At 39.9% G+C, this 22,570-nt stretch overlaps 1 protein-coding gene across 2 annotated transcripts; it reads right to left on the bottom strand.

Annotated features, from left to right (window-relative positions):
• Positions 1–5,721: 5,721 nt before the first annotated feature.
• On the bottom strand, positions 5,722–21,199 carry LOC105007896 (myosin heavy chain, fast skeletal muscle-like). Of its 2 annotated transcripts, XM_034288365.1 has the most exons (39): positions 20,972–21,199; positions 19,863–20,009; positions 19,162–19,318; positions 19,038–19,065; positions 18,701–18,812; positions 18,488–18,580; positions 18,279–18,339; positions 18,054–18,152; positions 17,366–17,469; positions 16,995–17,133; positions 16,149–16,267; positions 15,805–15,954; positions 15,535–15,705; positions 15,145–15,448; positions 14,632–14,696; positions 14,454–14,541; positions 14,230–14,347; positions 12,940–13,063; positions 12,578–12,714; positions 11,898–12,153; positions 11,489–11,731; positions 10,956–11,132; positions 10,710–10,855; positions 10,538–10,628; positions 9,765–10,154; positions 9,545–9,671; positions 9,278–9,396; positions 8,958–9,154; positions 8,645–8,828; positions 8,398–8,563; positions 8,046–8,170; positions 7,623–7,931; positions 7,241–7,444; positions 6,977–7,102; positions 6,678–6,848; positions 6,420–6,524; positions 6,240–6,335; positions 5,928–6,059; positions 5,722–5,757 (listed from the first exon to the last, which is right to left on the bottom strand). In XM_034288365.1, the coding sequence occupies exons 1-39, from the start codon at positions 21,185–21,187 to the stop codon at positions 5,737–5,739; spliced, it is 5,817 nt and encodes a 1,938-aa protein (XP_034144256.1). In that variant the 5' UTR covers positions 21,188–21,199; the 3' UTR covers positions 5,722–5,736. The 2 variants fall into 2 exon arrangements, with proteins under 2 accessions (XP_034144256.1, XP_028970993.1); XM_029115160.2 differs by lacking the exons at positions 18,701–18,812; positions 19,038–19,065; positions 19,162–19,318; positions 19,863–20,009; positions 20,972–21,199 and having other exon boundaries at positions 18,279–18,325; positions 18,488–18,522.
• Positions 21,200–22,570: the final 1,371 nt, after the last annotated feature.

Below are 22,570 nucleotides of genomic sequence, written 5' to 3'. Positions count from 1 at the left end.
CAAGGACAAGCGAGAGGAGTGGGGCAAGGTAGAGGATGAGAACATGTGGCCAAATGCAGAAGACCGGGCAGATTAGAAGATTACTTTGTTTTTGTTATTATTATTCCAGTGCTTTTTCTGTTTGTATATCTTGCAGCAATGTCCTTTTACAAATAAAGTCTTTACTGCAGCAATTCTGTCTCTGTCTTTTTTTTTTTCATAAACTGTACATTCTATAAAGCTACTCTAAGATGGTCATTCATTTTTTGTATTGAATTTCTGCAGCAAAAGAAACAAAATGCATGCATTTACTAAACCCAACAAAACAAAAATGTAGATAGGCATCAAAAGAAACTGCAGTGCAAAACACAATCTATGATCAATACAATATACTGTATATTGTATAAGGGCAGACCTGATACATAAAATAATGCAGTTTCTGTAATTTTAGCTGATGATAGTGTTTTTTTTGTCATTGTGTTATGATTGACTAAATGTTCCTGTTGGAAGAGAACATGTGTTAGTGTTTTGAATAATTATTTGATTTTGAAACATGTTTGCAGTGTTTTGTTAGACATAGTGTATTGTGTTAGTGTATTATAGTATTTTGTAAATTAGTTTTGGAGTTTAGTTTACAATGTGTGATTTTGAGCATGAAATTAACCGTTTTGCCAATTGTGTGTTTTAGGTGTGTTGGTGCGTTAAGAGTTTAGGAAACTTGTTAAATGTATTGAAAAAACTGTCATAGCGATTGTAAAAAACTGTAATGCTCAGATTCCACCCAGTTTTGCACTTAATTTCAAACTAAAATGGGGCTCGCCTTTTAGATTTACATAACTGTTGAGCTCTGCCATGAGTTTTACCATTCCATTGTAATAAATGGTGTTGCGTTCATACTTCCAAGTTTTGTCGTGTTTCGAGTCATGTAGTTCAAATGAGTTTTCACCCTATGTAAAAGTCTTCCACGTCTGTGGGTACTAGAATTCTATCAAAGATACTTCCCAATCACCTTTCAAATCTATACCTTTGATGTATAGCTCGAACTCGAATTGTTTGGATAGACATGTCTCGACAAGTTACTGGATAACCTTATGTAGAAACCACCGTCACCCATGCTGTTCGCAGTCAATGTAAATGACGTGAATCTGAAAATCCTGGAGTTTTATCCAGTTTCTAGTTCAAGCACATGTTCCGAAGGTATCCAGCTGTTGAATTTCTCAGGCCAACCAAGCCATTTCGCATTTTCTTCCCTTTCTGTACTTTCTCATCCAGAACTGCTTCCACTTAAAAGGTTTTATCCTCAGCCACAATTATTTTCAGTAATTCCTGTTCATAAACGGTCCCAACTATCACATCACCATCGTAATCTTTTATTCTATATACAGAAGGTACCTGAGAAATGCATTCTTTTTTTTTCAAATATTCATCTGTGTTCCCCTTTTCATAGCCTTTTGTAAACCACAGTATCCCCAGCCTGGAACTTGTAGCTTTGATTACCATTTCTTATTATTGTTGTACCATACAGATTCTAATCTAACATTTTCTTCACAAACGTCAGCAGGCTTCATCTTAATAGACCGATGGTAGCTATGATTGTATCCATGAACTAAGTCTTGAATAACCTCAACATAGCGATGAGTGTTGGCAGCTATGAGAGACCTCCAATTGTTTTATTAAATCTCTCAACGATACTTGCTCTGACATCATTTCCTGTAGCAAAATGTTTTATGTTGTACTTCACCATTAACATTTCAAAATGTGAATTAAAAAACATCTTCCCCTTGTCCGTTTGGACTTTTTGTGGTGTTCTTCCTTCTTTTAATGTCTTCACATAGCGCTTTTATTTCTCAGCATGCAAATCCATGCGTATTTGCTTAATACATCTATGCATGTTAACATACATTTCATGTGATCGTTTTCCACACTGTAAGCACTCATGTCAACCAAATTCAGCTGAAATTGTGAATTTATATCATGAACAATAACTCTATATCTTTGAAAATGTATAGCTACAGGCCTGTGTAGCGTGTATGTATCCTGGGCGAGCAGCCAGTCACCTGCATTGCCATTTTTGAGGATCTCCCCGGTTTTCTCCAAGTATGCTCTTTTCAATCCCTCTCTACCCACATAAGCACCAGGGTTTGCCGGGTCGTAGTAAATACTTTTCATAACCTGTTTAGACATTGTAGAGCATTCAGGCAATAATGAGAAGTAATACATGTTTAACAATGTTTTTTTTTTTGTTTTCAAAATTACACGTCATCCAAGAAATTCAGAAAAGTTGCACAAACATTCAGATTTCTGCTGATTAGAAATCTGTAAATGAATTGAAATACATTCTACATCCACAGCATCATTACTCAACAATTTGACCACACAAACATCTGTTACATACGTAAACAAACATAACAGGTGCCCAATTTTAAAGTCTTTGTTATCAGCATTTGAAAATGTTTGAAGTTTTTTAGGGCAGTTGATTCAACACTGTTTGACAACAATTGCCACCAATCATCAGATGTGTTCCTGACCGTTTCCCTATGCTTGTTCAGATTAATACAAAGTTTTATACCGACATGTTCATGGTTATTAAAAGGTCTACAAACATCAATACCACTCTTGATAGCTTTGTGCATCAACTGTTAATTCGCTAAACCCATAATAGGATTTGTTTATATACCCGTAAACATGAGAACTGAAGTTACCCATCGTTAGACAACAGACTCTTTGCTTTCGTCGCACCAAGATGCCACTACATACAGCATCCTCATTAAATATATCCATGTATTCATCCCTGTTCTCACTCAGTCTCTGTGTGATGTTCAGCTCCAACTTGAGCCCATGCAGAAAGTTTTCAGTCAGCTGTACATGAAACCCTGATGCGTTCAAAGCCTTGACCAACACGTTTCAGTCGTGGTGTTAAAACTGTCTCCGTTATGTCATCATAACGGGTCTCAAAAAAATGATCGGGCAGATCGAGGCAAGAATGTCTTCTCTGGCTCGGGTGATCCACTTCACATCCGATGCATGCTTTGTGGAGAATAGCCGCAACAAAGTTTTCCAGAATCATACCCAATGTTGCTTTAATTATCTTTAAAACTTGTGGTGCAAGATGTTTGTCTATTTTGTGATAACTCTTGTCAGCATTTGAAAGGTATGACAGATTAAGAGGTCCAAGCTGATCGCCAAACCGGTCAAGCCAATTGTAGCTTCTTGTTATGTATGCCTGTGGAATCGAGCTGTCGGGGTCCGGGGTACCGTAGAAATCTACAGCGTTGTCAGCCATGGCGTCACACAACCATTGGTTGTATTCTTAAGACATGTTTTGCAAATTCTTCCAACTGCTTGATAGTCACAGGCGGTATGTCTGTTTTAATGCTTTGTTGAGGACAGTGTTAGCTTAAGGCGGAGTTTCAGGGTCTTACGTCAGTCAAACAGTCCGCAGTCACAATCTAACCCGCTGACATTTTCTGGAAATAGTTCCAATCTAACAGAATCATACTGCTTCAATCCCTCAACAACTTTAAAAAGTACATCTACCATATTATGGGTGCCCTGTTTTGGCCCCAAATAAATCACTTTCTGAAAGGTGATCCATAAACTGGCATTAAAAAACACTTGATCAGTCACACCAGCCTTAAACTCTTGGCCTTCAGGTAATTCATAAAATGCAACCTCCGGTATCTCTGGGTTGAAAACGTATCCACCAATCCGAACATTGTCCAACTTCCAAACCTGTGCCAACATATCCTGGTGCAGATGATGGATTCGTGTTAAACTCTGCATCGGTTTCTTCGGTGCTGCCATGTTGATTGCATCTCTGCTGTCCATTTGTAATTTCTTACCAAATTGCTGAGCTGTGGTTAAGTTGTTAGCTTTCAGCTGTGTTTCACCCAATACATTGATCGCCGCACAATCTGTCATGTTTTGCATTGTGTAGGTAAGTTTACTTTTGGCAATACTGAATGACCATCACCAGTGTCTGTGTGGTTTAAATACAAGGACCACATCAAATCATCCCATAAAACATGAAAGGTTAACAACTACTGGTTGTAGGACATCTGTTGTAGCACTTGTCAGAACATGAAATCCTGGGGGGTTTATATAATTGCAGGACCCTGGAACCCTTTTGTTGAACACCAAACATATTGCTGCTGATATAACACTTATTTATTGCCTAGGAATTTAACATTCCGGAACCCTAAGACCCTCCATTGTTATGCATCAAACATATCCCACCTGTTATAACACTCGTCCTGGGTGCTCACCAGTCATTGTAAAACATCAGACATGGACACATCAATGTAATCATAAATTACAAAGTCACAGCAAATGCATAGGTCATTCCGGAAGTTCCAACCTAACACACGTCATACAGGAGGTCCCACCCTGCAAACCGAATGTCCTGCATTCCTGTCAAATCAATCTGGAAGCCATTCCCACCACGGTCATAAATCACCAATCTGACACAATATACCCTGCATTTACTACTCAGGTGCTGTATTTCCTTGGAACAAAAATAGGCTTCAAAACATAGTATATTGTTAAGGAAGGTGCCACAGTATTTGTAGTGAAAGTGAAATAATGGGCATTCTACCATTCCTCCTTGTAGATTTTCTCAAACTCTGTCAGATTGGATGAGGAGCAATGGTGAACTGGGTTCTTCAGGTCTCCACACAGATGTTCAATAAGGTCCTAGTCCGGGCTTTGATTGGATCACTTAAGGACATTCAGAGACTACTCCCGTTATCCAGTTCTGTGTGCTTGGGTCACATAAGCTCAGGATCTATATTTTTGCTCCACTCATCCTTCCCTCAATCCTGACCGGTCTCCCAGTCTCTGCTACTGAGAAGCATCCCCATAGCATGATGCTCTCACCACTATATTCACCCCCTTTGCTATGATACCTGAATGAGGTGTGGTGCAACCAATTGTCTGTAGAAGTCATGAAGTTGGTGTGAATGGAGTCCACCTGTGCAAGACGTTTCACATATCCACAATAAGGAAGTCTGCATTCTGCCAACGGTACTGACTGAAGAACAACTACAGAGTACCGGAGTCCCCAATAGCTGGCAAATTTGATACATGTGAAGGGATAGACCTTTAATAGGTAGTCTTCTGGCATTTTTGTGCATTGTGAATAAAGTGGAAGTCTCTGATGACTATTGGATACCATGTAAAGCCATTGAGAGAAGAGAAATGCCGGTAAATGACCCAACTCAAAGAAACAGAATTTTCAGCACTCACTCATGATAGGAATATCGACTGGCTACATAATTTGAAAACTCTGGGACAGTTTGTAGAATAAGCTCTGTTTGGTTAGGGCTCCTCCAGCTCATGTTGCACCTTCCTGAATTTTTGTTTTATTCCATTATTGTTGTTCCCAGGGCACACTTGTCAATGAAACCTATGTCTCAATGTCTCTACCTGGTTAAATTAAAGTTCAATAAATTTAATTAAAATGTGGGAACATAACTAGGACAATCTGACAAATAATTGTTAAAGTTCATAGATGTATATTAGTTTATTTATGGCACCAACTACTAGTACCTGATATGGACCATTATGTTGTTTTAACCCTAATAAGATTTTACTGGAAGTCCTGTATGTTATGTTGATAGTATGAACAAACCGAAAAACAAGTTACAAAGGAAATATATGTTGTCAACATGTGTTTAATAAATGCTCAACATTTCACCATGAAAATCATATTTTATGCAACACAGTAAAATGAATGAAAGATCTTGATCTCTTTGGTCTTTACTCAGCAGATTCTTTGGCCTGTAGAAAGAAAGATATACAGTAATAAAGTAATTAGTTAATAGGTAATATATCATTGTTGTTATTGGAATATATCATTGTTATTGGAAAAGATGAAAAAATCATTTGAAGGAAGGCCTTTTGAGCTGTAACTGAAATGAATCTTCTAAAGTTTATCTGCAGCTGTGTACCTTTCCACTATCACGGCTCTTGGCTCTGAGCTTGTTGACTTGAGACTCAGCGATGTCAGCACGCTCCTCAGCCTCCTCCAGCTCATGTTGCACCTTCCTGAATTTAGACATGTGCTGATTGGCTGCTTCCTCCTGGGTGAGGAAAATAGAAGGAAAGCATAACATCAGCCAAGTCATGATCTCTTTCATAAAAGTTTGAAGCTTTAGGTACAAAATGTATATGAAACTACCTAATATACTGAATTACTTAAGCAAGTAGCGACTTTTGACCAACAACATGTCTTCTAGACCTGGTAAAGGTCTAAGACTCACCGCTTCCTCAGCCTGTCTCTTGTAGGCCTTCACTTTCAGCTGCAGCTTATCTACCAGGTCCTGAAGTCTTTTAACATTCTTCTTATCCTCTTCAGTCTGCAGGAGAAGATCAACGACTCAATGCCCCACATTTTCATAAACAATTGTGTCTGTGACAGTGCATAAAGCATTTTCTCTTACCTGGTAAGTCAGCTCTTTGACTCTGCGTTCATACTTGCGTACTCCCTTAACTGCTTCTACACCTCTTCTCTGTTCAGCCTCCACCTCAGCCTCCAGTTCACGCACCTTTTGTAAAATTATACAATTATATATCTTTGAGGTTGTGAAATCAGTTAGTTTTGTAAAACAGATATGCTTCTAAATCAGCTTATATATTATTAAATACATGTCCAACAATAATCTTATAATCTGCTGTAACCCATCCTGTTGGTAACTGACCCTGGACTCCAGTTTCTGGAGCTGCTTCTTGCCTCCCTTCATGGCCAAATTCTCAGCCTCATCGAGACGATGCTGCAGGTCTTTGACTGTGACCTCCAGGTTCTTCTTCATCCTTTCCAGGTGAGAGCTGGTGTCCTGCTCCTTCTTCAGCTCCTCAGCCATCATGGCAGCCTAAAATAGTGGTTTGTTTATGTAAATATTGATAAACATTTTAACTTGTCTTTGCTGTGATTCCCCAACTGCCATTAAATCATTGGATGAATAAAGTTGATGTAGTTGAATAATTGATGAGAACTCACATCAGTGATGGCCTTCTTTGCCTTTTCTTCTGCATTCCTGGCTTCCTGGACAGAGTCGTCCACCTCGCCCTGCACCTGCACTAAGTCACTCTCAAGCTTCTTCTTGGTGTTTATTAGGCTGGTGTTCTGGAGAAGGAAAAATAATTTGACTCCAAAAAGAACTTGCAAGGCAGAAATTATGAACATATAAAAAGCATGCACTGTTGAATTCTAGGTGTGTGTAGTTTGGGAATAGTTTAATTAGAAATCGTTTTTGATCCATACCTGTGAGTGCAACAGACCAACGCGTTCACTGGCATCAACCAGCTCAGCCTCAGCTACTTTGCGACTCCTCTCTGTCTGCTCTAGAGCAGCTCGCAGCTCCTCGATTTCAGCCACCATCAGACCGTTTCTGCGTTCCACCATGGCTACCTGCTCTTTCATGTCCTCTGAGGCACGGACGGCATCATCAAGGTGCAACTGGGCATCCTAGGTTTAAATGACATGGTTTCACTAAAACTTGCAGAAGTAATGGTAAATTAATTGGTAAAAAATTATAATTGAACCAATATTTCTACCTTTCTATGGAACACAATTTTACCTATTTTAATCTATTAAACCCCACCCATGTTCAGTATTTTTGGCCACCATGACCCTGTCCTTCTACCTTGAGCTGTCCCTGGACGTTCCTCAGCTGTTTCTGGGCCTCAGCGGCCTGCCTGTTGGCGTGGCTCAGCTGGATCTCCATCTCATTCAGGTCTCCCTCCATCTTCTTCTTCACCCTCAGGGCGTCGTTCCTGCTTCTGACCTCAGCATCCAGGGTGCTCTGCATGGAGTCAATCACCCTCTGGCTGTTCCTCTTGATCTGCTCCATCTCCTCATCTTTCTCCGCCAACTTCCTGTCCACCTCACCCTTGACCTGGTTCAGCTCCAGTTGCACACGCAGAATCTTGGACTCCTCGTGCTCCAGTGTTCCCTAAATAAAGTGAAGAACACAGTGTATGTTAAAAATAATGTAGGAAACATGACACTATCCATGGCCTTGGCAAGTATAACATTGATCGTCACATCTAATAGATATTGTTTGTACCTCAGCCTCCTCGAGAGCGGTCTGGATCTCAGATTTTTCTGTCTCCACGGTTTTCTTGGCCTTCTCCAGCTCATGGATGCTCTTGCCAGTCTCTCCGATCTGCTCAGTCAGGTCAGAGATTTCCTCTGTACACACAAACACAGGACTAGTTCAGAAATGTGAAGATTTTACAATCGTTTTATTAATTAAAATCACCCTTAACAAACAAGTAATTGGCTTGTTCTAAGAAATGCCAATTACAAGTTGAATCCATAAACTTAAACTATTCTGAGGATGGAATAATAATTTTGATAACTACAGTCCTGTCCATTTTGAAAATCTAAAATAAATAGAAATGCTGTCAGATACTCACGTTGCAAGTTCTTGTTCTCCCTCTTCAGTGTTTCCAGCTGGTCCAAAGCCTCCTCATAGGAGTTCTTCATCTTGAAGAGCTCAGTGCTTAGAGAGCGAGCCTCCTTCTGAGCTCCTTCCAACTCAGCCTGGCCCTCTTCATACTTCTGCTTCCACTCTGCCAGAACCTGGGGGAATTCATGTAAAATAGTAGGATCATATTTCAATCTGAAAATATCACCTACGGGTAAGATTATTATAATTGTCACCTTGTCAAAGTTCCTCTGCTTTTTGTCAAGGTTGGCAGCCATGGCGTTGGCTCTCTCCACATCAATCATGAGGTCCTCCACCTCTCCCTGCAGTCTCTGCTTGGTCTTCTCCAGGGAGGCACATTTGGAGTTAACAGCCTCAATGGTCTCTTCAGCCTCCTGTAGACGCTGGGCCAGCTTCTTCCTGTTGGATGGTTGGTTTTATAATGCAAAACATATGATACAGCACATATTCCCATAACATTTCACAGAGCCCAGTATCACCCTAACCATTCACACAGTATTTGTGTTCATTTAGGTCTGTGTGACTCACTTGGCCTCTTCCAACTCCTCAGTGCGCTGGATGGCATCAGTTTCATACTTAGTCCTCCACTGAGCAACCTCACTGTTGGCCTTGGACATGCCGCGTTGCAGCTCTGCCTTGGCTTCCTGCTCCTCCTCAAACTGCTCCCTCAGGAGGTCACAGTCATGGCGGGCAGACTGGACACCATGGGCCAGTGCATTTTTAGCCTATGAAAGAAAAATACAAAGATCGTAGCAATAGTAAAGTGTAAAGAGAGTAACATGCTACATTTGACATGTAAATATGCCTCTAAACTTTGTGATCGGTAGAGTGCATATATTGTGCCTTACCTTGACCTCCTCCTCAATATGCCTCTTCAGCTCCTCCACCTGCTGGGTAAAGGCCTGTTTGCCTCTGGTCAGCTGAGAAACCAGAGCTTCCTTCTCCTCCAGCTGGCGGCCTAACTCACCTGCAGGAATAAAGGAACATCTGTATGTTAGGAAATGCTATGTGCTGAATAGAACAGTAGCAACTGTGGAGTAGACGTGAAGCCCCACACAATTTAATGTGTGCTACTGAAGAACAGCATTGGATTGTTGGTCATAGTAATTGGTTACCATTTTCAGTCAGGAGTCTAGCCCTCTGTGCGCTGATGTCGGTGATCTGGCGAACATTCTCATCATTCTTAGTCTTGATTTCACTCAGCTGGTCCTCAAGAGTACGACACATCTTCTCCAGATTGCCCTGTTAGTGCAACGTGCCATCATTATTTCAGTCCGTTTGAATGATGATATCAGTGACTCTTCAATGCTTGACCTCTAAACCATCACTACTCGCCTTAGCCTTGGCGACGGCCTCCATGTTACTGGAGAGGTCATCTATCTCCATCTTATACTCGCTCTTTTCCTTCTCCAGCTTCTGCTTGACACGCTGCAGGTTGTCGATCTGCTCCCCAAGCTCAGCAACACTGTCAGCCTGCTTCTTGCGCAGAGCGGAGGCTGTGGCCTCGTGCTGCAGTGTAGATTCTTCTAGATCACGACGCAGTTTCTGGAACTCAGCCTCACGCTTCTTGTTCATCTCAATCTGAGCAGCAGTGGCGCCTCCGGCCTCTTCCAGCCTCTCACTGATCTCCTCAAGTTCCCTGGAGAGATCTGCCCTCTGCTTCTCAACCTTGGCCCTGGCCGCACGCTCAGACTCAATCTCCTCCTCCAGCTCCTCAATACGAGCCTAGAACAGGAAGAGGAGCAATGTATATACTATACATTATACTATACATATCAGATCAAGTCAATTCTTCCCCTCAAATACAGTTGAATCAATTTAACTATTATAATATTATTGCCATTGTTATATTAGGGTGTTGACATACGTCAGTTAGACTGTTATATCAAGTGTCACCTGCAGTAGTCAACCCAGAATGGTAAGACGCACATTTAGTTAGAAGATTTTAGATGGACTGTAGTTGTTATCTTGGACAGCTGGGAGGGGTTTGGTTGACACTTTTTAGAAAACTGAAGAAAATACTTGACACTTTCTGAGCCCTCAGCTTCCACCAATATTAAGGGAAGTGTTATCTGAATATATTATTACGGTGTTATCCTGTATTGTACCTGGAGCTCCTTGATCTTCTTTTGCAACTGAGCTCCCAGAGACTGCTCATCCTCAATCTTACTGAGGAGTTGAGAGGTCTCAAATTCCTTCCTAAGAAATAAATAATTGTCAACAAAATATAAATTTTAATAAATATTTCAGGTAATACTGTAGTCATTTATTTGTTTTTACTTCTTGATTTTCTCATCAGACTGCTGCTTGTCATTCTCCAGGTCCATTATGGACTCCTGGGCCAGTTTCAGATCTCCTTCCAACTTTCGCTTGGCTCTCTCAAGGTCCATGCGGAGCTTCTTCTCTTGCTCCAGAGAACCCTCAAGCTACAAGATTAAAACACAAACATAAAGTATGGTTTAAATCAGAACGAATTATAGTATCATCTTGCTCTTTACAACAGACACGATGTTCAACTTCACTCACATCGTCCACTTGCTGTTCCAGCTTAGTCTTGGCCTTGGTCAGAGTGTTGACTTTGTCCTCCTCTGCCTGCAGGTCATCCAGGGTCTGCTGGTGGGCCTCTTGGAGGGCTTTCTTCTCCTTGGTCAGTTTGGCAACACTTTCCTCCACAGAAGCCATCTCCTCTGTCAGGTTTTTAACCTATAACCAGCCACAACAAAATAAGTCTTTGGTCACTATCATAAAGAGAATATTCTGCTTGTTATACTGTATAATATTTTAATTTAGTTAAATAATTATTTTTGTATATATATATATTGAACAGTAGAACACAGTGTACACCATGCTAGTGTGCTTAATGAATGATGGAGCAGAGCCTGCAATTAATGTGTGGAGTTCCTTGATACTGACATGTAATCTAATCCTGCTACTGAAATCCTGTTCCTGAAATTAAACAATCTTGCTCGCAACCTGGTGTATGACTTGAAGTCTGTTCATGTTAATAAGTGCAAATTAGACCATCAATGTTGGTACTAGATCAGGGTAAGACACAATACCTTGTTTTCAGTGGCGTGCTTCTCTTTCTCCACTTTGGCCAGGGTGAGCTCCAGGTCATCAATGTCCTTCTTCAGCTCAGAACACTCATCCTCCAGCTTCCTTTTTTTGGCTGTCAACTCAGCACTGATTTCCTCCTCATCCTCCAGCCTCTCGTTCACCTCTTTGAGTTTGGCTTCCAGCTGTATCTTGCTCTTGATGAGTCCCTCACACCTTTCCTCAGCATCATTCAGATTCTCTGCATCCTGGTATCAGAACAGGAGGAAAATCCCAAACCAGCCTCACTTAGTGGATCAAAATTAATTAATGTTAATGGCCAACAGTCTTTGTGAGTTTACACAGTGTCAGTGTGTGTGTGTGCATGCTTGGGTTTATGTGTATTTATGTGTTTATATGCAAATGCACACTCACAGATGCGACTTGGAGTGCCAGGTCATTTTTCTCCTGCAGCAAGGTCACCATCTTCTCCTCCAGCTCTTTCTTCTTGGCCAGCGCCTTGGCCAGGTCCGACTGCATCTTCTCATAGTTCTCCTTCATATTGGCCAGCTCCTTTTCAGTCTCAGCACTCTTCAGCAGAGGTTTGATCTTAAAGTACAACTTCATCCATGGCCAGGTTTTCACATTCATGAATGAACGGATGTTGTACTGGATGGAGTAAATTGATTCTCTGGTCGGAAAGATAGGATGAGGTGTTGTGAAGTAATGCGACTGACAAGCTTAAAGATACATCTTTGGATTGGAATAGCAAACAGAACCCCACCACTGCTTTTTTTATACAGCAGACTTATTGGACTTTTCATTGGAGACAGCATCATGTTAACTAATGAGAAACTGTACATTCCTTAAAAAGAACATTTCTAAATGTTTCATTTTGGTATATTCAAATAACCTAATTTCCAAAGTGAATCATGTATGGTATTAAATTAATTTATAATGATGTATTGTTGAGGTCCAAATAACTCAATGTATGTGAAATATTGATGTTATGAGGGTTAATATCATAATAAGTCATTTTTCATTCAGATCAACTGACATTCATTACATACAGGTTATTCTCAGAAAGCGTTGCCAAGATGTTTACTATCCCTCACCTCCTCTCCATCATCTTGCTAAACTCCCTCCTCATAAGATATCCACGGCTAAGAGCTTGGATCATGCGGACAAGAGCAGCCAGCTTCTCATCTCTCATCTCCTCCAGAACACCAAGAAGACCGGCTTTGAAGAACACCTGAGACAGGTAAATATGTTAAATTCTGGAGCCCATTCTGTCACAATAACAGAATGGGCTTAATCTAAAATGTGGAACAACACCACTAGATTAATTTGAACAACATAATATTTGTAATGCTTATAAACAAGTCATAAAGACAATTATTTGTTTATTTACCATTAGTTACTAGACATGGTAAAGTTGGGTTTTGTTGTCAGCTTTCATTGGGTGTATTGGACTGACCTTGGTGTGTCCAAACTTGTATTCCTCATGATTTACATCAATGGACCCAAGCAGTTTCTCAGAAGCCTTCTTGTTGTCCATGAACTGTCCTTCAGGGATGACGCTGGCATTCAGTACTTTGTACCTGGATGAGGATATTTTGTTTTATCATATGTTCATTTATAATAGGTCAGTTATATTCTGTAAAAGGTAAGCATTTTGCACTGTCACTCCCCACCCTGCAACCCTTCTAATTTTGTTTTGCTAGCCTGGACAAACCTGTCTGCACTGTCAGTCTCCACCTATGTCATATGCCTCCACAATCCTCGTTCTCTCTCCCTAACTGCCCTCTCCTACATCCTATTGTCTCTTCCATCTCCTGAATCCTTTTCCCTTCTGTCTCCTCATTCTGCCTCTTCCACCCTACCTGCTTTCTGCCTTTTCCATCTGTTTCTAAATTCTATTACTCTCAATGCCCCCTTTTCTCCCTGCTTGCCTTGGATAGCTTCCTACCTGGCAGGCCTCTCCTACCAGGTGATGTGGAGAGGATCAGTCTCTGCTGCATGGCCTCTTACTACTGTGTTCCCCAAGGTTTGGTTCTCGGTTCTCTCCTCATCTTCCAATAAATCGTGTTCTTTGGAATTGTCATATCTTCACATGGTCTTCTCTATCAGTGCTATGCCGACAATCAGCTTTTTTCTCCTCCCCCTTCCGAAACCCAGATGACAACATGCATCTCTGCGTGCCTGGCTGACATTTGGATGTCGGTCCACCACCTCAAGCTGAACCTTGACAAGACTGAGCTATCAATCAAGAGTATGTCCATCACGGTTGACAACTATGTAGTGTCCCCCTCCCAAAGTGGAAAGAAGCTTGGCGGGACCCTAAAAAACAACCAGCCATTCTCTGCTAACATCAAGGCAGGGATTCACTCCAGTTTCCTGCTATACAATACATGCAGAGTAAGACCTTACCTCATACAAGAAGTAGCACTTATCCAGAAACATGTCATCTCATGTTGGATTACTGCTACTCACTCCTGCTAGGGCCTTAGTGTATGTAGCTGTTGTCTTTTGCAAACATCTCTTATTATATTATTATTTGTATGGCCTTCCTTCCAGCATTGAATTTTGCTGACAATTAATTCACTGATTAGAATGCACTCACTACTAACCTGTGTGGCTGTTTTCATTAACTATCTTAAAGTGTACTTACAGTAAGTCTCTGGATAAGAGCGTCTGCTCAATTATCCATATATAAATGTAATCTATATTGGTATTTGTGTGAGTTTATGCATTTGTGTGTAAGTACCTCTGCTTAAAGTCAGCATAGAGGATTCTGCTGGGGAAGCCTTTCCTACAGATCCTGATACCCTCCAGTACACCGTTACACCTGAGCTGGTGGATAACCAGGTAGTTCTCCATCAGACCTAGAAAGACAAGCCTCTTTTAATACTCTTAATCCAGTTTGGGGTTGTTAAAAGTTACTAAAACTCTGTTAATAATACTTGTCATTGGTAAATCTATTTGTTGTACCTGGAGTTTTTGACTCATTAGGGATCAGACAGCGTACAAAGTGAGGGTGAGTGCTCCTCAAATTGGTCATCAGCTTGCCCAGGTTCTCCTGTAAGAGGGTTACAAACCAGTTTCTCAGGAAATAATCTAAATCACAGCAGCATTTGAAGAACTTAATATTGAAACATCCAAATCTCACCCTGAACTGGGAGGTCACAGTCTGCATGGAACCACCCTTCTTCTTGCCCCCTTTCTTGGTTGTATCTGATAAAATGGTGGAAAGTCAAATATCATAAATGAGAGGTTAACTACACATGTCTTAATTTTGGGACAAGTGGCCTAGATGTTAAAGCATCTGACAAGTAACCAAATGGATGCTAGGTTTAATCCCCAAAAAGTAATTTAGATAAATCAGAAAGATAATCAGTCGTTATGTCAGAGAGCAAGTCAGTTATTGGTAATTTCGCCCCTGGCTCTGATTGTGAATTACCCCATGTCTCTTCAATTTAGAGGAGTTTGGTTAAATGCAGAAAAAAACCTTGATGGAACTTGTGTGCAAACTGACATGTATCGACTTTCCCTCATGCAAATTCTATCATAAAGATTTTCTGAAAAAACAAAAATAAATTGTGATTCATTCATAGACTATTGAGAAAATGGTGCTCTGTATTTTCACTGATGTTGAATTATTTTCATTTAATACTATTCATACCTTCAGGTGGAGCAGCAGGATACAGGGCAGCCAACAGTTTAACTGAGGACTTCCCATACAGTTGACAAACTGAGTCATTCAGGGGGTCCTTGTTCTTGTCCAGCCAACCAGTGATGTTGTAGTCCACAGTGCCAGCGTAGTGCACCAGGGCAAAGTGGGCCTCAACCTTGCCTTTGACAGGCTTGGGCTTCTCAAATACCTTGCTTTTGCCAAGATGTTGGTCATACAGCTTGTTCTTGAAGGTAGTGTCTGAAGCCTTGGGGAACATGCACTCCTCTTCAAGGATGGAGAAGATGCCCATTGGCTGTACATAAAAATATTACATTAATTAGATTTACATGTAGGATCCATATTTGTTAGTTGTTGGGGTTGATTATAGAAATCCCAGACCTTCTCAATAAGCTCAATGCATTGCGCCAAGTCCATGCCAAAATCAATGAACTCCCACACAATGCCCTCCTTCTTGTACTCCTCTTGCTCCAGGACAAACATGGTGTGGTTGAAAAACTGTTGCAGTTTCTCATTGGTGAAGTTGATGCACAGTTGTTCCAATGTGTTGAACTGTTGATGGGATTTAATGATAAAAGTCATCATTAAATAATACAAGGTTGTAATCCATTTTAAGGATAACAAATTGACTAGTATTGGTCTCACACTTACATCAAAGATCTCAAACCCAGCAATGTCGAGTACACCAATATAGAACTGCCTTGGCTGCTTGGTGTCCAACATCTCGTTGATGCGGACGACCATCCACAAGAACATCCTCTCATAGATGGACTTAGATAGGGCACTCACTGCATTATTAACCTGCAACAATAGTACATTGTTTAAGTTCAGAGATAGCACAGAAGAATGAACATAGTCCAGAGATAAGACAGGAGAATGAACATAGTCCAGAGATAGCACAGGAGAATGAACATAGTCCAGAGATAGCACAGGAACATAACTGTATTTCAACGCACTCATCCCTAAAATAAGGCAAGTGTAGATGATCGCCTTACCTGAGGTACAGTCTGTCCTTTAGTCACATACTCATTGCCGACCTTAACTTTGGGGTAGCAGAGACACTTCAACATTTCAGCTGAGTTCAGACCCAGCAGGTATGCGATTTTATCAGCGACTGGGGAGAAAACAAATCCAAACACAATAAGGCTCACAATATCCCTTGTTTCTGATCACAGTGACAACATGACCTCCAGTGGTTGACTGTTTTGGCAGTGATATACTGTATTCTCATTTTCATCCAGTGACATTTCTAGTGTTTAGAAGTTGTTCTCCTTATGATCCCCAGCCTGAATTTCATGGGACAATATCTCAATCAATCAACTTTATTCATAAAGGCCTTTTTAAATCAGCAGTTGTCACAAAGTGCTTTTACAAAACACCCGGCCTGAAACCCCAAGGAGCAAGCAACAACAGTGTTGAATAATAGTGGCTAGGAAAAACTCCCTAAGAGGGGACGAAATTTAGGAAGAAACCTAGAGAGTGACCAGACTTGGAGAGGTGACCAGTCCTTTTCTGGCTGTGCTGGGTGAACATTCTTAGAGTACAAGTCGTAATAATTAAATAAATGCATTTTGGCTATTTTCAGAGTCTATAAAACCTAATCCAGGTCAGCAGCATGACCAGATGGACAGGGACAATACGGGGGGGGGGGGGGGGGGGGGGTCAGCAGAGTGGCAGCTGGAATTGTCAGGTATAGTCTTGATCTGTCCTTCATTTTATTTTCCTATATTCAGATGGGAAATGGGACTAATGTTTTACCCTGTGTATCTGAGTGGTCTCGCCCTCTGTGAGATGGGAAATGGGATTTATGTATCACACTGTGTATCAATGAGTGGCCTCACCTTCTGTGCCATCTGGCTCAGCCTGCTCCTCACGCTGCTTCTGCTTGAAGTGCATGTTTCCATGGTGAATTACAGCTCCTGTCAGCTTGTAGATGGATGTTTTCTCCTCATTAGTGAAGCCCAGAATTGTAATGGCATCCTGGAAATAGAGAGGAAGTACAGAAATTAAACACAATGGAAGACTGCTCAGTTACTTTACACTATAACTCTGTCACTGTTACACATTAAGTAGAGCCTAACGAAAAAATAAAATAGAGACATGAAATGTCTAGGCTGCCACAGGGTTGGAATTGTATACCCTGAGTTTAGGGTATTTGGTGGTCCTACCCATTCCAATTTCTTAAGTTATGTCAACCCTTTGTACGACTCACATCTGTAGCTTCCAGCTCAACCTTGTCGTCGATGCTGTTCACAGTGATCTGACCCTGGCTACACATGGGGAAGTCATAGGGGTTGGTGGTGAGGAGGGCCATTTCTGTGGACCACAGAGAAAAACATTTTAGTTCACAAATTAATTACCAAATGTTTTCACAGACATGCATTATCACTCACGTTTTCTAACCCTGACATGAAATCCACATTGCTTTAAAATAAATGTGTTACATTTGTAAGAATTATTCTAACCCTGACATGAAATCCACATTGCTTTAAACAGAAATGTGTTACATTTGTAAGAATTATTCTGACCCTGACATGAAATCCACTTTGCTTTAAACAGAAATGTGTTAGAATTATTCTGGGCTAAATTTGCACAGCTGAAAGAAAACCATTGTGTTATCATTTCTTTCAAATAATGATGCGTCTTTCCTAGGTCATATTGTTTTTTTTAACCACATGTGGTAGGCTCAAGCAAGCCATTTTCTCATTGTAAATTGTTTTATACATTCAAATGCATTCCAATTGCATTCTGTAGTGAAAGAAACCACCAGCTCTTCCAAATCCCCAACCTGTGTGCCATTTAAAAATGTCTAAAGATTGCCTCATTTCTATTGTTGTGTGAACTATATAAAAAATGTAATTGCTACAGATGGAATAATTTCCTGTGAATGTTTTACATACCAACTATATCAGGTTTGTGGCCTGTCATCATCTGGAAGAAGATGTGGTAGCCTCTTTCATCAGGAAGCTGGAAGGTAACTCTGGACTTCTCCAGCAGGTCTGGGGGTTACAGAGTTACAGAATAAGTATCAGAAAGGGAGTGAGACACAGACAGCAAGGATGGCTTACAATTAAAAATATTAAATTAGAATATAAAAAAAATAATGAGAAGGAAAACAAACTCACAGGTCTCAATGTCAGCTTTAGCCAATTTTGGACCTTGGAAGTGAATCCTGATAAATTTACCCTAGAGTAGAGTATTTGGTTAGAAAAAGTAAAACAAGAAATGTTGTTGCCATTTGTTATACATTGAGAACATGTAACAATAAGTCCATAGTTGAATATATATTTTCCCCAATATAAGATAAATTTGCCAATATGTCTTTGAAACTTACAAAGCGAGAAGAGTTGTCATTCCTCACTGTCTTGGCATTACCATAAGCCTCTAGCAAAGGGTTAGCTGCAATGATCTGATCTTCAAGAGACCCCTGAATGAGAGAAACACAGGCTTATCGAAAACTGGTAAAGAGGGGATTCTTGAAACAGGATTAGGAAAAATTTACACACCCAACCCAATTGAAATCCATTAAAAAGGAAAGCTTAAGGACCTGCATTTTGCCAGCCTCTTGCTTTTTCTTTTCACCACCAGAAACTGCAATGGTGGCAAAGTACTGGATGACACGTTTGGTGTTGACAGTCTTTCCTGCACCGGATTCTCCACTGATGGAGAAAGATAGGTTGTAGGTTACAAGTTTTCTTTGTTAGATTGGCTTTTATTAAGAAATCAAGAAGTACATTGCTGACCTGTTCAAAAAATAAATAAAGTGAATCAAACGCTCACTCTAATCAAAACATTATTATTCTTAACCTAATTTATAATGTAATCCAACACATTGCAATAGATTATCATTATTATAAATATTATTATCAATGTAAACAGCTTACGTAATCAAGACAGACTGGTTCTCCTTATCTGTAAACAAAAACATTGTTTATCAGCCTGTAATAACATTACGGGTAGGCCTACATGATTTCATATCAATCCAACCATCCATCCATTCAAACATACCAATCTGCATGAATTGAAACCCGTTGTCAGAGACGGAGAAGATATGGGGTGGAGCCTCCACTCTCTTCTTCCCTCTGTAGGCGGCAACAACCTCTGCATCATACACAGGGAGCCACTTGTAGGGGTTCACCGTGACACAGAAGAGCCCAGAGTAGGTCTACATGAAAGAGATTGTGTTAGGGGATTACAAAGTTAATGTACTGTGGATCTTGGACTGTGTGTTTTGCTGTATGTTCTTAGGTACATTTGTGTGAAAAAATTTCATGCGGAACTCTTTACATAAAGTCAATTTTACTTAAAGTCATGAACTTTGGTCACTCTCCTCACAAGGAAGATTATATCACAGGGAGACAGCAATGAAGGATTTTTTAGGATTTGGATTTATAAAAAACACTATTCCTCTATATACAAAGGACCAATATCCCCAAATCTTGATTTGCAGCAAGTATGGACAAAGTACTACTCATTTATCAGATCAGTACCAAAAACAACAAGGCCACATTTTCATGTCGGTGTGATCTGGCACATAAATGCATATAAATCTGTTAAGGATGTTCTTATTGTAACAAAATTTGGTAAACATGTGAGGATGTGGGTCTGTTGTACTGGTATGTCTTGGTTTCTAAGAATCATACATGTTTTGTAATTGGTGTGCATTGACTATGTTAATTAATGTGTGGGTGTTTCTGCAGATTTCTTACGTAGATCATCCATGCTGCATAACGCTCTTTGAGGTTATACAACACAGTAGCTTCATTCAGGTAGGTCATCATGGCCATGTCCTCAATCTTGTCATACTTAGGAGGGTTCATCTGGAGTAGGTCAGCTTCTTTAAACTCTTTTCCTTCCTGAAACATTCAGACATCTAGCTTACACACAAATGAACTGGAGGTTGGTTGAATATGTTTTCATATAATAAAATTGTTACATTTAGGGAATTCTTTGTTGTATTTAAAAAGCAAATGTATGTGCATGCTAGTCCTTAAACATTATGGTTGTGAAATATTAGTTGTAGTTACATCAGTAATAACGGAAGTAAAATAAAAGATAAAGGGTAAGGGTGCGAAGATTTCAGTTACTTTCATAGGAAAAATTATGTCTGCCAAGTCAGCATAGAAACAATATTGTGCAAACAACTTCCATGTCACTACTAGATTATGGTGATATAGTATACATGCATGCCTCAGCTTCTGTACTCAAATCTATAGATGCACTCTATCATTCGGCCCTGCATGTTATCACTGATGCAAAGTTTTGCACTTATCGCTGTATGTTATATGGTTCAGTTGGCTGGTAGTCACTGACATCGAGAAGGGCCAGACATTGGTAGATGTTTGTATATAAAGCAGTTGTGCGACTTCCTGACTATCTAACAGAGATAGTTAGTTGGATGAATAGCAGTCAGAGGAAAAACTTGCTTTTGAATGTTTCCCCACACTCATGGAATGCTATTCAGATTGATCTTGAGTTTTAGTGCCAATAAGACATTTTACATTTCCACATTATATGTTTACTGTCAGTTGTGATTGTTTTTCTTAATGTATGTTTTATGTAATTTTTTGTATGTTGTTAGCTGGGTGGAATGAAGAGACTACCTTTTTTACTCTATTTTATCACATAGTCTACTGAGAAAAAGGCCCCATATTCAGTAGAAAAAACAGGGATGCTTTGGGGGAGATTTGAAACTACTTTCCAAATGTAGATAAAAGCTATTAATTAACAGAATACATCCCTTCATTTAGATTTAGATGTTACATATTTTTTTTACTAACTTTCATCAAACAAATTATCTTTATCAAACCAGTCTTACCTGTACCGTGCCATCAGGCAACTTCACTGACACAGTGCAGGTTCCATCTTTCCTGGCTGTGACCAAACCCTTAAGATACAGCTCTTTGGGATCAGGTACAAAGCATGAGTTCTTTGAATCAAAGGGAGCTGTTTGTGCCTCAATCCTCTCCCTTTCAGGCTTACGGAGGTATATGGCGGCCTTGCCATACTGCTCCATCTCTGCGTCCGTACTCATGGTGACGGATGTCTAGGAACAAGATGAAACATGAAGCATTATAGACTCTGAGGTGGTTCCTCCCCAGTCCACAGGTAGATGGGTGGTATGTCTAATAGAACATTTCAATATGTTTGGTGGTAAAGATTCAAACCATATATCACCTTTTCCCCCCACAACAGATGAAAATGTACTTCTTGGAGTAACCTGTAAAGTATAAGATCATTGTGAATATACAAGTCTAAAACCACATCATGAATGTGCATCTGGTAACTTTTATTTTCCTAGTGGCAACTGATTTCAGTAAATATCAATAATTCAAATAAATACCTTTAAAACCCTGTTACATTCTTGATCACTGTCTAAATTTACAAACTAGTGCAGGTGAACCATATTTTAGTTTAAACCATAAGTAAAATATATCAGAACACACATTCAAAATCAATGTAAAATTGCATTAGTTGATACATGTATGTCTAACAAAGTGGAGACTTACCACCAAGGAAGAAGGTGTCTGTCTTAGGGGGAGCATCGGGCCCCAATCCCTTATATCAGGTTGAAGGTGCCAACCAAGCACAAGTTAATTATGGACCCCTCTGGAGAAGGAAATGGATTGGAGGAGATTTAATTATGCATTCAACTAACGTCAACAACTGCTGGGACTGCAGCACTCATATTACATTATAATAAAGCTCTCAGAATATGTTTTGTATAAAGGAAACATTTAATTACCAATATTTATGAAAGTATGACATTTCTGATTCATCAAATGTATTTCAAAATTATCATTGTGCCTTAATACTATAATAGATGGGAAGAATCTGTGTGGCCATATTACAAGTGAATTGGTTTTCATAGAATCTTATCCATTCTTATTTCGATTTCTTTTTTTTACTCTCATCCCTCTCAATTATGCTATGTATTCATGTTTGATAACATTTCTGAACATTCTTCTCAGTGATTTGATAAGTTTGATTCATCACTCTAGAGAAACTCAATTATTAGTATCTACTACTCAATATACTAGTATTTGTCTCACATTTCAGTTAGCTAAAACAGTGTAGTAGAATTCTTAAGACTCATTTAACACCAGGACAATATTTCAACAATCTATCCCCTCATATTGCTGAAAGCACAGTAGCTGCATCAGACTCACATTACATTCTGAAATTAGTACAGGAAGTGGCAGTTGATCAGAAGGTCAGGCCAACATTTCTAAATAATAAAAATTTTACACTAAAGACAGTGCAATATTTACTGGCTGTTTGAGAGAATATTCCCACATGGCTACGAGTTAATATTGTAGTTATTTTAAAATGCAAATATCTGGTATTATTGATGAGTTGCACTTCTGTATTTGAGGGACATGTTTTGCTAAGCTCCAAAATCGCTTTTAGCAAAAGC

This window comes from Esox lucius, chromosome 19 (assembly GCF_011004845.1).
Source record: "Esox lucius isolate fEsoLuc1 chromosome 19, fEsoLuc1.pri, whole genome shotgun sequence".
NCBI lineage: Eukaryota > Metazoa > Chordata > Actinopteri > Esociformes > Esocidae > Esox > Esox lucius.
This window is presented reverse-complemented; position numbering and strand designations above follow the sequence as displayed.